Source organism: Camelus bactrianus, chromosome X, assembly GCF_048773025.1.
Source record: "Camelus bactrianus isolate YW-2024 breed Bactrian camel chromosome X, ASM4877302v1, whole genome shotgun sequence".
In the NCBI taxonomy this organism is placed as follows: domain Eukaryota; kingdom Metazoa; phylum Chordata; class Mammalia; order Artiodactyla; family Camelidae; genus Camelus; species Camelus bactrianus.
The window spans coordinates 87,743,445-87,757,397 of NC_133575.1; the positions used below are offsets into that span (position 1 = coordinate 87,743,445).

Below are 13,953 nucleotides of genomic sequence, written 5' to 3' on the forward strand. Positions count from 1 at the left end.
AGAGATTACACAAGTGTAAAACAGTTCCACTTGTCTTACAATTTTTTTTGAAAATAGACTCATTTTTCATAAAAATTTATACTAACATTATAGGCTTATTTTTACATGAAGTAATATTTTTAACTTTCTCAGTTTAATTCCTAACGTGGTAAATATTGGTATTTAAAACCCACATAAACAAAAGCTATTTGAGATCCTCAGTTTTTAAGAGTGTAAGGGGATCCTGAGACCAAAAAGTTTGAGATCTCCATGCCAAACCATAAGGGTAGTTGCTCTTTATGAGTTCACGGTATAATATAGATGGGGAAGCATTTTGAAGAATGGAATCTTGGACTACCCTTCTTAGAATTGACAGGACGTAGAAGAAGCGATGTGGACTAACCTAACCAAATCTGTTTTCCATTCTAGCACTGCTGCTTGATGGTTGTGATTCTGGCTAAGTTACTTAACCTCCCTAAGCCTGATTTTCTGTAAAATGGGAAATATTATATTTTATGACTTGCCAGGGTTGTTATAAGAAGTAAATAAGACCTTATATGTTTAAGTATACTGTGCCTGGTGCACGTGAGGAATGTGAATTTTCTTCCTCTCCTCTCTTTTCTTAAAGTATATTAATGGTTTTGGAATACTAGCACTATAGAATCTTATCCCTCGTGTGGTGGTGTGATGTGGCCCACGGAAATAAAAATTAAAGTATCAGTGTACCATATACCTTTTATAGAGCTATTTTTAACTGTAGTAAATACAAGACAATGGCTGTCTTAATTTCACAAAATGAACTAATCTTAAGTTATCCCAATTAACTTGAAGGGCTCTTTTTAAAAAATATATAGTCACTGTAATAAGGTAGGAACATCGTTTGTTATCACCGAAACTGATTCATGGTAGTGAAAGTGCTGTAAAATTAAAATTATGCTAGCATCTTAATGACATTCAAGAGATGACACTTAAATGTTTGGTCCTAAAGAAGATGCTCTTCAGAAATTTACCTTCAAGTATAGACTAGACTGTAAAACCACCTGAGTTTTTAATTGCTTAAAGTTACACAGAATGGTTATCTGGATGGTATGTGTTAATGCTGGAAAACTATTTCATAACAGTTGTGATCAACTCTTAAAAGAACTTAATTGACTAGAATGACTCCAGAGAATGTTTCTTTATGTATTTTAGTCTAAATCATCCCAGAAAGATAGCTGTCTATAGGTAGAATACATTTGACACGTTGTACACACATATGTATTTTTTTAATTAGGAAATTTTCATACAATCTTTTAGTAGCCTGTTTTAGTCACTAATGTTCATCTCTAAAGCGCTCCTGCTATAATTGCTATGATCTTTCTTATAGTTAGTGGTAAATTTCATTTTTACCTATAGGAACATCCATTTATATTGATATTTAGTTAATCTTTGTATATGACGTGTACTGTATGTGTTCTTTGTTTCAGGTACTTTTCCAAATGCTGACCCTGCCTCTGTCCCTCATGGAGCAGTCTATTTTCCAGTGATGTCAGATCCCTATGGGCAGCCACCTTTGCCAGGTTTTGATTCTTGCCTTCCTATTGTGCCGGATTATCCTTATGTTGCACCCTGGCATCCAGTCAGTGCAGCATATGGTGGTTCTTCTCAAATTCATGGTGCTATGAGTCCTGGGCCACTTGGCTATATTGCTTCACCTCCCTCAGCTTCTCATTATGTACCTCAGAATATGTAAGATGCAGCAGTATTAAGTATTCTTGCACTGCCATTTTTCTTGCTGTTTTGCTTTTTAAAAAGTATTTTATGTTAGTGTTTAAGTGATTTAGATAGTTACAGTGGTTACTATTGTATTTGTCTTTAAGGTTATTTTATCTTTTGATTTAAAATAGTACTTTAAAGGAATATTACGTTGGGTTGTGAATAAGGAAATTGAGATGGATGTACAACTAGCCCCATATTGAGCATACCACATTGTAGTCAGCTGTTTTCCTGTCAGCCAGCTTGTCAACTTTGTATTAGCTGATGGTACCAATTGATAAAAGGAATAAATCATAAGAACTATTTCCTTGGTTCAGATGTCATACATCATATTAAACCATGAAAAATTGGAAAAGCTTCTACTTTTTTCTTGAAAATAAAACAACAAAACCAAGAACATTTGCTTCTGGGTAACTAACTTAATAATATTAAATGAGAGAGCTCTTCACATTTAGGAATTGTCTGAACTGAGTTGTGTTCTATGATATTAATCAGTTTCGAAGGCACATGGTGCTCTGATTTAGATTTATCCCATATGCTATCGTTTAATATTGGATTTATGTAACTTTTACTGCACAGTATTGAATTGATGTCCTTTGCACAGTTAGCAGTAAATAAAAATTAGCATTTAAAATTGCTAAAATGTGAAATTTTCTTCTCTTTTGCTTTTTCATGGCAGGGAAGAGTACCAGACTGTTGATTGTTCCAGTATGTTTCCCCCCTGGTGTTTTGGTTGCCAAAAAATGTGAATTTATAGCATGAGCTGGCAGGGTCAGTTGAAATGTTATTTAGTCTCAACACATTGCAATGCATATTACCATATCTAGTTATTTTCCCTTGAGAATGTTCCTTTAAGTTGTATTTCTGTTTTTTTTAAATCTGTTAATTCCCTTATGAAACTTTAATCTAGACTTACTTTCTCATTGTTCTATACTTCTAATAGTTGTTGAATCTTATAATTTTTGCTTTTGGATTTACCTTGTATCTCTCCAGACCTGCCTAGTCTGACTTTCTGAGACATATTTCATTAGCCTTTCTGCCTTCTCCCTTCTCCCTTTGATCTACTCAAAGACCACAAGATTTTCTGTATTGATCAGTTCTTCTCTGAGGGGTAATTCTTCATGAATGCTTTGCTCTATCTCACCTACAGACAGCTATTTTAAAAGTGTTCTTTGCCACAAAACCTATTTATATTGCCTCCTTTAAAAGTTATTTGTTCTTGTGAAGCATTCTATTCTTTCTCACCTTTAGCTACACCCCAGGCAAAAAGAACCTTTTGAGACCTCAAGACTCAAGTTACTTGAATAGCTGAAAGAACAGAGAGTGGAATCCCATTGCAAAGATGATATCCTGTCTTCGATATATTGTTCTCAAGATGATTGATAATAGTGAGTTTCAAATCAGTCAGTGTTCTAGTTAAGGCTTCTGCTTCATTAATAGACATGGAACTAGTAGTGTCTTTTTTTGCATCCTTGATTGTAAGAAGTTGCTCTGCAAATTGGCATCTGACAACTTTAGTAAAGAAAGATGGACAACAGTGCACTGATCTTTATAACAGCCTAACTGTATATTAATATGTTAGCTTCTCTGCTAACTTCCTGGGTTCTCAACTTGTGCAGCCTACAAATTGCTTTATGTTTTAAGTAAAGGTTTATTTTAGTCAAGCTTGAAACATGGAGCAATCCCTCTCCAACATTTTTTAAATATGCTAGCATTTCTGAATTATACACAACTCATGGCAAGTGATTGTCCTGTATTTTCAGCTGTCAGTAGTTCACTAATTAGCTTCTTGAGAATGTGGGTCTGGAAGTTTTGTGGTCTTGAGATAAGCATGTTTGCCTTAGGCTTCCAGTTGATTTGTTTGTATTTTAAACTTGTAGATTACTGCCTTGCCTTGATTTCCATTACTAATTAATACAGTTTAATGAGATGCTTGTTATTAAGTTAAAAACCCAAGGTCAACCTAATTGTTACCAGTTTATGGTCTGTTTAAATCATACAAGTATAGTCCACTTGTTTATGCTTTAAATTAGACTTCTAATAAGTAATCAAGAGTGTGCCCTGACCCTCCTATTGTTTTGGGAGTAGGAAGGGTGAAGGTAACCTGTAGTGCTGCAGAAGTCTGCAGTGGTTTTTGAAAGCAGCTTCCAGGTAAAAAGGAGGTGGTTTTTCTGGTAATAAAAAAACAAAACAAAGACTTAACATGTTTAATCAACCTATAGTATGAACACAGTGGTAGACTTTTTACATATTACCTCTTTTGTTGCCCTTGATGTTGCAGAAGAGATCCTGTCTTTCCTCTGCTGTTATACCCAAATTTTATCCATTTAGAATTGTTGGGTGGTAGAGGATATAAAGGCACTGTGGTTTGTTCTTTACTTTCATTCCCTTCCTGAGATAAATCTGGGAACACCAAAGGTAGAAAGTTGAATCTTTTCCATAGTGAGGAAAATCAGTTAGAATTCTTTTTTTTATGCTGCATATATTTATTCTCAAAACTGATTGTGGTTTTTTGTCTTGATTAAGAGCAGATGAAAATATTGAATCTGTTCTACTGTTGAAGTTCAAGACTTGTGAATTTAAAGCATCTTTCATTTTCTTGAAGCCTATAATCAAGACAACCTTTTAATTCACTTTGGAAATAAAAGTATAAACAAACAAATCATGTTTTTTTATGTGAACACCAGACATTCAGAACTTAATTCAGACATAAATCTCCATAAATAATGAAATAGTCCAGTGGAGGAAGATGATGCATGAACTTAATCTAGATTTTTTCTAAATCTGGGACAAATTTAGTCCATTTTATGTGAAACCTCTTTGAAACCATTTACATTTCCATTTATAATAAAAATTCAGAACTAATACAGCAAAAGACAACCCTCTTGTTTCCCCCATCTTACCTAGAATGTTAAATTTCAGTCAGAGCAGCTTGATTTAGAATTCTTGTCTTCTCTCCTGCCTCAATTATCAAAGACAGTTTCAGAAATGTGTGGGGTGCCTGGATGTGGAGAGATGTAGCTTCAGGAAAGGATGGACCTGAGTTTAGGTAACTACCTACTGTGCAACTAAAACTGCTTTAGCGTGATAAATCTGTATCACCTCAAAATAATGTGAGTTTAGGGTTTATAGATGAAAGAAGATTAGCTGCATGTTAATAACTGTTGAAGCCTGAATTCGTTATTCCATCTACTTCTATGTTTGAAATTTTTCTAATAGTAAAAGAAAAACTACCTTGGTAACTAGCCGTCTGGAGAGTAAATGTTTATGCTAGTAAGAGTTCAGGTTTTTAAACATTTTGCCTTGAATCCTGAAAATAAACATCTACGATTTTAGAGACGCTGTCACATAAGGTCCATAGGTACCCTTGTTAAGATTTCTAGGGGTTGGGGGAAACCTGTACTACAGGCAACTAATTCTTAAAATTCTGTAATTCTCAAGAATATTCACTAGCTACCTGTAAAACTAAATTATATTAAACCATGACATTTATATGTAGTTGAAACCAATTGAGGTGAGTAAACTACTTCAGGTTTTACAACTTCACTTTTTCCCTAATAATCACCACCGTTTTTAAGAACTTTTAAAAAATTGAAGTATAGTTGATTTACAATGTTGTATTAGTTTCTGGTGTACAGCATAGTGATTCAGTTACAGATACAGATATATATTCTTTTTCATTTTATTCTTTTTCGTTACAAGCCACTGAATATAGTTCCCTGTGCTACACTGAACAACCTTGTTGTTTATCTGTTCTGAACATAATTTGTATCTACCAATCCCAAACTCCCTCCCCGCCCCTTCCCCTTAGTAACCATAAGTTTGTTTTCTGTCTGTGAGTCTCTTTCTGTTTTGTAAATAAGTTCATTTGTGTCATTTTTCAGGTTCATATGTAAGTGATATCATATGATGTTTGTCTTTCTTTGTCTGACTGACTTAGTATGATTATCTCTAGGTCCATCTATGTTGCTGCAAATGACATTTCATTCTTGTTTATGGCTGAGTCGTATTCCATTGTGTGTGTGTGTGTGTACACATTTCCTTTATCCATTCATCTGTTGATGGAGATTTAGGTTGTTTCCATGTCTTGGCTGTCATAAATAGTGCTGCTGTGAATATTGGGGTTCATGCATCTTTTCAAATTATAGTTTTCTTTTTTCAAGATATATGCCCAGAATTGGGTTTGCTGGATCATACGGTAACTCTATTTTTAGTTTTTTAAGGAACCTCCATGCTGTCCTCCATAGTGGCTGTACCAGTTTACATTCCCACCAACAGCGTAGGAGGGTTCCTTTTTCTCCACACCCTCTCCAGCACTTATTATTTGTAGACTTTTTTTGATGATGGCCATCCAGAACAATGTGAGGTGATACCTCACTGTAATTTTGATATGTATTTCTCTAATAATTAGCAATGTTGAGCATGTTTTCTTGTGCCTGTTGGCCATCTATATATCTTCATTGGAGAAATGTCTATTTAGGTCTTCTGCCCATTTTTTGATTGGGTTTTTTTTTTTATATTGAGCTGTGTGAACTGCTTGTATATTTTGGAAATTAATCCCTTGTCAGTCTCTGTGTTTGCAAATATTTTCTCCCATTCCGTAGGTTGTCTTTTCATTTTGTTTACGATTTCCTTTGCTGTGAAAAAGCTTTTAAGTTTAATTAGTTCCCATTTGTTTATTTTTGTTTTTATGTCCATTCTCTAGGAGGTGGATCCAAAAGAAAACATTGCTGCAATTATATCAAAAAGTGTTCTGCGTTTATTTTCCTCTAGGAATTTTATAGTATCTGGTTTTACATTTAGGTCTTTGATCCATTTTGAATATATTTGTGTTTATGGCATTAGAGAATGTTCTCATTTCATTCTTTTACATATAGCTGTCCAGTTTTCCCAGAACCACTTACTGAAGAGACTGTCTTTTCTCCATTGTATATTCTTGCCCTCTTTGTCATAGATTAGTTGACCATAAGTACGTGGGTTTGTTTCTGGACTTTCTGTCCCCTTCCATTGATCTACATGTCTGTTTTTGGGCTAGTGCCATGCTGTTTTGATTACTATAGCTTTGTAGTATAGTCTGAAATCAGGGATCCTGATTTTTCCAGCTCATTTCTTCCTCCTCAAGATTGTTTTGGCTATTCAGGCTCTTTTGTGTTTCCATACAAATTTAACAGTTCTTTTGTTCTAGTTCTGTGAAAAATGCCATTAGCAGTTTGATAGGGATTGCATTGAATCTATAGATTGCTTTGGGTAACATGGTCATTTTAACAATATTGATTCTTCCAATCCAAAAACACAGTGTATCTTTCCATCTGTTTGTGTCGTCTTCAGTCTCTTTCATCAGTGTCTTACAGTTTTCCGAGTACAGGTCTTTTTGCCTCCTTAGATATGTTTATTCCTAGATATCTTTTTTCTTTTTGATGTGATGGTAAATGGGATTGCTTCCTTAATTTCTCTTTCTGATATTTCTTGTTAGTGTATAGAAATGCAATATATTTCTGTGTATTAATTCAGAATCCTGCAACTTTACTGAATTCGTTGATGAGCTCTAGTAGTTTTCTGGTAGCTTCTTTAGGATTTTCTGTGTATAGTATCATGTCGTCTGCAAACCTTGACAGTTTGCTAATTCCTTTCCAATTTGTATTCCTTTTATTTCTTTTTCTTCTCTGATTACTGTTGCTAGCACTTCCAAAACTATGTTGAATAAAAGTAGTGAGAGAGGGCATCTTTGTCTTGTTCCTGATCTTAGAGGGAATGCTTTCAGGTTTTCACCATTGAGTGTGATGTAGTTGTGGGTTTGTCATATATGGCCTTTATTGTGTTAAGGTATGCTCCCTCTATGCCCACTTTTTGGAGAGTTTTTATCAAATGGATGTTGAATTTTATCAAAAGCTTTTTCTGCATCTATAGAGATGATCATACAATTCTTATTCTTCAGTTTGTTAGTGTGGCATGTAACAGTGATTGATTTGCTGATATTGAAAAATCCTTGCATCCCTGGAATAAATCCCATTTGATCATGGTGTATGATCCTTTTAAGGTATTGTCAGAGTCAGTTTGCTAGTGTTTTGTTGAGGATTTTTGCATCTTATGTTCATCAGTAATATTGGCCTGTAATTTTCTTTTTTTGTGATATCTTTGTCTGGTTTTGGTATAAGGGTGATTGTGGCCTCATAGAATGAATTTGGAGGTATTCCTTCCTCTGCAATTTTTTGGAATAGTTTCAAAAGAAAAAGTGTTAACTCTTTAAATGTTTGGTAGAATTCACCTGTGAAGCCATCTGGTCCTGGGAAAGAATTTGTCCCTTTCTTCTAGGTTGTCCATTTTATTGGTGTGTCTTGTAATAGTATCTTATGGTCCTTCGCATTTCTCTGGTCTCAGTTGTAACTTTTCCTTTTTCATTTCTGATTTTTTTTGATTTGGGTCCTCTCCTTTTTTTAGTTGATGAGTCTGCCTAAAGGTTTATCAATTTTTGATTATCTTTTCAAAGAAGCAGCTTTTAGTTTCATTGATGTTTTCTATTTTTAGTCTCTATTTCATTTAGTTCTGCTCTGATCTTTATGATTTCTTTCCTTCTACTAACTTTATATTTTGTTTGTTCTTCTTTCTCTAGTTGCTTTAGGTGTAAGGTTAGATTGTTTATTTGAGATTTTTCTTGTTTCCTGAGGTTAGCTTGTGTCTCTATAAACTTCCCTCTTAGAACTGCTTTTGCTGATTCCCATAAGTTTTGGATCATTTTGTTTTTGTTTTCATTTGTCTGTAGGTATTTTTTGATTTCTTGATTTTTGAAAAGGTATAAAGCACCTTTTCTGACCACAGCACTCTGAGATTAAAAAATCAACTATAAGTAAAAAAAACTTCAAAAAACCCCACAAAAACATGGAGTTTTTCAGTTTTTTCAAGTTTTTCAGTTCTCTTAAGTTTACTGAGGCTTGCTTTTTGGCCCAGCATGTGATCTATTTTAGAGAAAGTTCCATGTGCACTTGAGAAGAATGTGTATTATGCTGCTTTCAGATGAACTGTTCTATAAATATCAATTAAGTCCATCTAGTCTAATGTGTCATTTAAGACCTGTGTTTTCTTATTTTTTTTTTTGGTCTGGATGATCTGTCCATTTATTTAAATGTAGTGTTGAGGTCCCCCACTATTATTGTGTTACTGTCAATTTCTCCTTTTATGTCTGTTAACAGTTGCCGTATATATTGAGATGTTTCTATGTTTGGTGCATATATATTTACAATTATTATATCTTCTTCTTGGATTGATCCCTTGATCATTATATAGCGTCCTTTGTCTCTTGTAACAGTCTTTATTTTAAAGTCTATTTTGTCTGATATACATATTGCTACTCCAGCTTTCTTTTGATTTCCATTACAATAAATTACCAAATGGATAGCATATATATGGGTCTTGTTTTTGTATCCATACAACAATCACATATACATACACTGGATTTGTTTTTGTAGGTCTTTTGTTCCCCTTCCTTCTTTTGTTCTCTTGTGAATTGATGATTATCTTTAGCGTTATGTTTGGATTCCTCTTTCTTTTTTTGTGTGTATGTCTATTGTAGATTTATGGTTTGCGGTTACCATGAGGTTTTGATATAGCAGTCTGTATATACATGATCATTTTAAGTTGCTGATCTCTTAATTTCAAATGCATTTTAAATATCCTGCATTTGTATGCTCCTCCTTCACTATTACTGATTTTAATATATTTTACATCTATTTTGTGTATCCTTTAACTGTTTATTGTGGATACAGGTGATTTTACTACTTTTGTCTTTTAACTTCCCTATTAATTTGTGTGGTTGATTTCCTATCTTTATGTTTGCCTTTACTGGTGAGCTTTTCCATTTTGTAGTTTTCTTGTTTCTAGTTGTGGCCTTTTCTTTTCTGCCTAGTGAAGTTCATTTAGCATTTGTTGTAAAACTGGTTTGGTGGGGCTGAATTCTTTTAGCTTTTGCTTGTCTGTAAAGCTTTTGATTTCTCAGTCAAATCTGAACGAGAGTCTTCCTGGGTAGAGTATTCTTGATTGTAGGTTTTCCCCTTTCATCACTTTTAATATATCATGCCTCTGCTTTCTTGCCTGCAGAGTTTCTGCTGAAAAATCAGCTGATAACCTAAGGGAGTTCCTTTGTATGTTATTTGTTGCTTTTCTCTTGATACCTTTAATATTTTTCCCTTATCTTTAATTTTTGTCAGTTTGATTACCGTGTGCCTCTGTGTGCTCTTCTTTGGGTTAATCCTGTGTAGAACTCTCTACACTTCCTGAACTTGGGCAATTGTTTCCTTTCCTATGTTAGGAAAGTTTTCAGCTATTAATCTCTACAAATATTTTCTTAGGTCCTTTCTCTCTCCTCCCTCTGCGACCTCTATATTGTAAGTGTTAGTGCACTTGATATTGTCCCAGAGGTCTCTTAAACTGTCCTCATTTCTTTTCATTCTTTTTTTCTGTCCTGTGGCAGTGATTTCCTCTATTCTGCCTTCAAGCTCGCAGATCCATTCTTCTGCTTTATTTAGTCTACTATTGAGTCCTTCTAGTATTTTTCATTTAAGTTACTGTAGTCTTCAGCTCTGCTTGGTTGTTCTTTATATTCTCAAACTCTTTGTTAAAAACTTCTAACTTCTCTCTCTATGCATCCATTTATCTCCAGAGTTCTTGGATCATCTTCACCCCAGTACTCTGAACTCTTTCTCAGGTAGGTTGCCTATGTCCATATCACTTAGTTCTTCTAGAGTTGTATCTTGTTCTTTCATCTGGAACATAATCTGCTGCTGCCTCATTTTGTCTAAATTTCTATTTGTATTTTTATTATGTGGTGGGTTAATTAACGTTTCTTGACCTTGGAGAAGTGGCCTTCTGTAGGGGACGTCCTATGTGTTCCAGCAGTGTACTCCCTTCTCATCACCCAAGGGCCAGGAGCCAGCTAGTCCCAGGGTAGGGTCTGGCCTGCATTTGTGGATTTGGTTCCATAGGCTGTGGGGTCATAATTTTCCTGCTTCTGGTGTCTTCCCCCTGGTGAGGCTGTTTTAAAGGCTTGTGTAAGCTTCCTGGTGGTAGGGGCCTGTGCCTGCCCACTGGTGGGTGACACTGGTTCCTAGCCCTTTGGTGGGCAGGGCAGTGTCTAGGGGCATGCCTTGAGGTGGCTATGGGCTCAGGAAATCTTTAGGTAGCCTGTCTGCTGATGGCTGGAGCTGTGTTCCCACCAGTTAGTTGTTTGGCCTGAGATGCCCCAGCACTTAAGTGTACAGGCTGTTGGGTGGGGCCAGGTCTTGGTGCTAATGACCCAAGCAAGATGTCACCTTCCCGAAGAGTTTATTCAGATGAATACTCCCTGATACTCTCCAGTGTCGATCACCGGCTTTTATGTCCCCGGGGTGAGCCACTGCCACCCCCCACCGCTGCAAGAGACCATCTAAGATCAGCAGGCTGGTCTATCCCAAACTCCCATGAAATCACTTCTTCGACCCTTGGTCCTGGTGCACGTGAGATTTAGCATGTGCTCTTTAAGCATGAAGTCTCTCTTTCCCCTAGTCCTATGGAGCTCTTGCAGGTATACCCCACTGGCTTTCAAAGCCAAGTGCTCTCGGAGCTCCTCCTCCTGATGCCAGAACCCTAGGCTGAGGTGTCTCATGTGGGGGCTCAGAACTCTCGCTCCCATGGGAGAACCTCTGCAACATAATTATTCTCCAGGTGGGCTGCCCACCTAGGGGATATGGAACCCAATTATATTGTGAGTGTGCCTCTCCTGCTGTCCTGCTGTGGTTCCCTCTTTATGTCTCCAGTTGTAGAAGATCTTTTTTGGTAGATTCTAGTCTTTTTATCAGTGGTTGTTCAGCAGTCAGTTGTGGTGGTAGTGTATTCGTAAGAGGAAATGAGCTCAGGTTCCTTCTACTCTACCATCTTCGAATCACCACCACTTTTGAGTTTACTTCTCTCCTTATGGCTTCCAGAGGGGAGCTTGAAAACCAGGAAGTTCTTTATTGTTGAAGAGCTATTTGTGGCTCCTGCCACTGACTAAACCTTCTGTGAGGGATAGGGGGATGATTCAACAATATTGAGATTAAACTGAATCAGTTTTTATGAATTCAGGTCAATCAATAAATAAAAATGTTAAGATCTAAACATTAATGATAGTATTGATTTATTGGTGTTATATGGGTGATCAGTCCCATCACCTAATCAACTAGTGAATCTTTCCTTGCATATCTGGTGCCTTTTTCTAAATTAAATAATACAGGTTTTTCAAATCATTTGCAGAATTGTAGAAAACAATTCCACCCTAATACTAGGGTACTAAAGTTCTTAAACTGTTTTATTTCCTTGTTGATATTAGCCAGATCAAAGTGACAATTTTTATCTTGGTAAATTTCGGTTATGCAAGATAAGTTTCAGAGATCTGCTGTACAGCATTGTGTCTATAGTTAACAATATTGTATTGTACACTTAAAAATCAGTTAAGAGGATAATCTCATGGTAAATGTTCTTATTACCACAATAAAGAAAGAAAAGTTCTACTACATGTATAGCCTTACAAAAAAGCAACCTATTTTATATTCAGTTGTTTTACTTGCTGCAGCAGTTGAGCTTTGTTTTAATTTTCTTTCATTCATTTTGCTCTGCTGAAATAGCTTCAACTACCCAAGAAGTTATTCCTCCTCCTAGCTGCTAGCTGTTTTGAAGCATGGTGTATATTTGGCTTTTGTTAATCTAGTTCTTTTCTTTTATTCAGTGCTTACTTTTTTTCCCCAACGTTTTATTTTGAAAATGTTTAAACATAAAGAAAAGTTGTAATAATTATGCAATGATCATCTGTATATCCACCAGCTATATTCTATAGTTAACATTTTACTACACTTGCCTTTTCACATATCCACCTATAAATCCTATTTTTTGATGCATTACAGAGAAAATTGCAGACTTAAGTACCCTTCACCCCTAAACATTTCAGCATGCATATTGTTAACTAGAGTTCAGTATTTGTTAAAAGTTTCTTTTTTTTTTCATTTTTAAAGGTTCTTTTCTTTTTGAGGTAAAGTTTACATGCAGTGAAATACACAAATCTTAAGTGTTTGATGCAATGAATTTTGGCAAATCACACATCTGTGAAGGCTTTTTCAAGGTTCCCTCATGCTTCTTCCCAATCCCTGCTTCCCCATCCCTGTCCCTGTCCCCTAGGCAACCACTGTTCTTCTGATTTTTCCCCCATCATAGTTTCTGTTTTTCAAGCTGTATGTAAATGAATCAGAATATATGCTCCTTTGTGTAAGACATCTTTAGCATAAGGTATTTGGGATTCATCCATGTTGTGTGTGTCAGTACTTTTTATTGCTGAGCAGCATTTCATTGTGCGGCTATGTCATTGTTTGTTTACTCGGTCTCTTATAGATGGACACCTGGGCCATTTCCAGTTTTTAGATATGACTAAAGCTGCTATGAACACTTTTGTAGAAGTCTTTTTGTGGGCATATGTTTTTATTCCTCTTGGAATGGAATTACTGGGTCATAGGTATATGTTTAGTAAGGAAATGCAGGACATTTTCCCAAGTGATTGTACCATTTTATACTCCCGGGAAGTATTTTCACTGCATGTAAACTTTACCTCAGAAAGAAAAGAACCTTTAAAAATGAAAAAAAAAGAAACTTTGACAAATACTGAACTATAGTTAACAATATGCATGCTGAAATGTTAAGGGTTGAAGGGTACTTCAAGTCTGCAATTTTCTCTGTAATGCTTTGGAGCAGTATATGAGAGTTCCAGTTGTTTTTCATCCCCGTCAACATTTGGTGGTGTCATTCTTCTTGATTTTAGCCATTCTGGTGGGTTTGTAGTAATTGGTATCTCATTGTGGTTTTAATTTGCATTTCCGTGACTATGTTGAGCACCTTTACATGTGCTTATTTACCAGTTGTATGTATTTCTTTTTGAAATGTGTTCAAATTGTTTGTGGTTTTATTATTGAGTCATAGGAGTTCTTTGCATATGCTGGTTACATATCTTTTTCAGATATATTACTGCCTTTTTAATTGTCTTATCTAACCAATGTGTAAATGTTATACACCCAGTCATACTTAAAATAATTAGGCCGGGACTTGTGACTTATTTGGCTAAAAGTTAAGCTGTCTTGGTTTGCTAACCAGTACTCTGAAAGCCTAAAAGTTAATGTTAATGAGTAAAATAAAAGTAAGACTTCAGAATCTGACTTAATTTGGGGAAAG

General features: G+C 35.5%; 1 protein-coding gene across 1 annotated transcript in view; it reads left to right on the plus strand.

The window, feature by feature from the left end:
• ALG13 (ALG13 UDP-N-acetylglucosaminyltransferase subunit) overlaps positions 1-13,937 on the plus strand; it is a 72,913-nt gene extending 58,976 nt beyond the window's left edge. The window contains 1 exon segment of the mRNA XM_074359487.1: positions 1,446-13,937. Coding sequence (XP_074215588.1) covers positions 1,446-1,711 — 266 coding nt within the window. The 3' untranslated portion in view covers positions 1,712-13,937.
• The last annotated feature ends 16 nt before the right edge of the window (positions 13,938-13,953 follow it).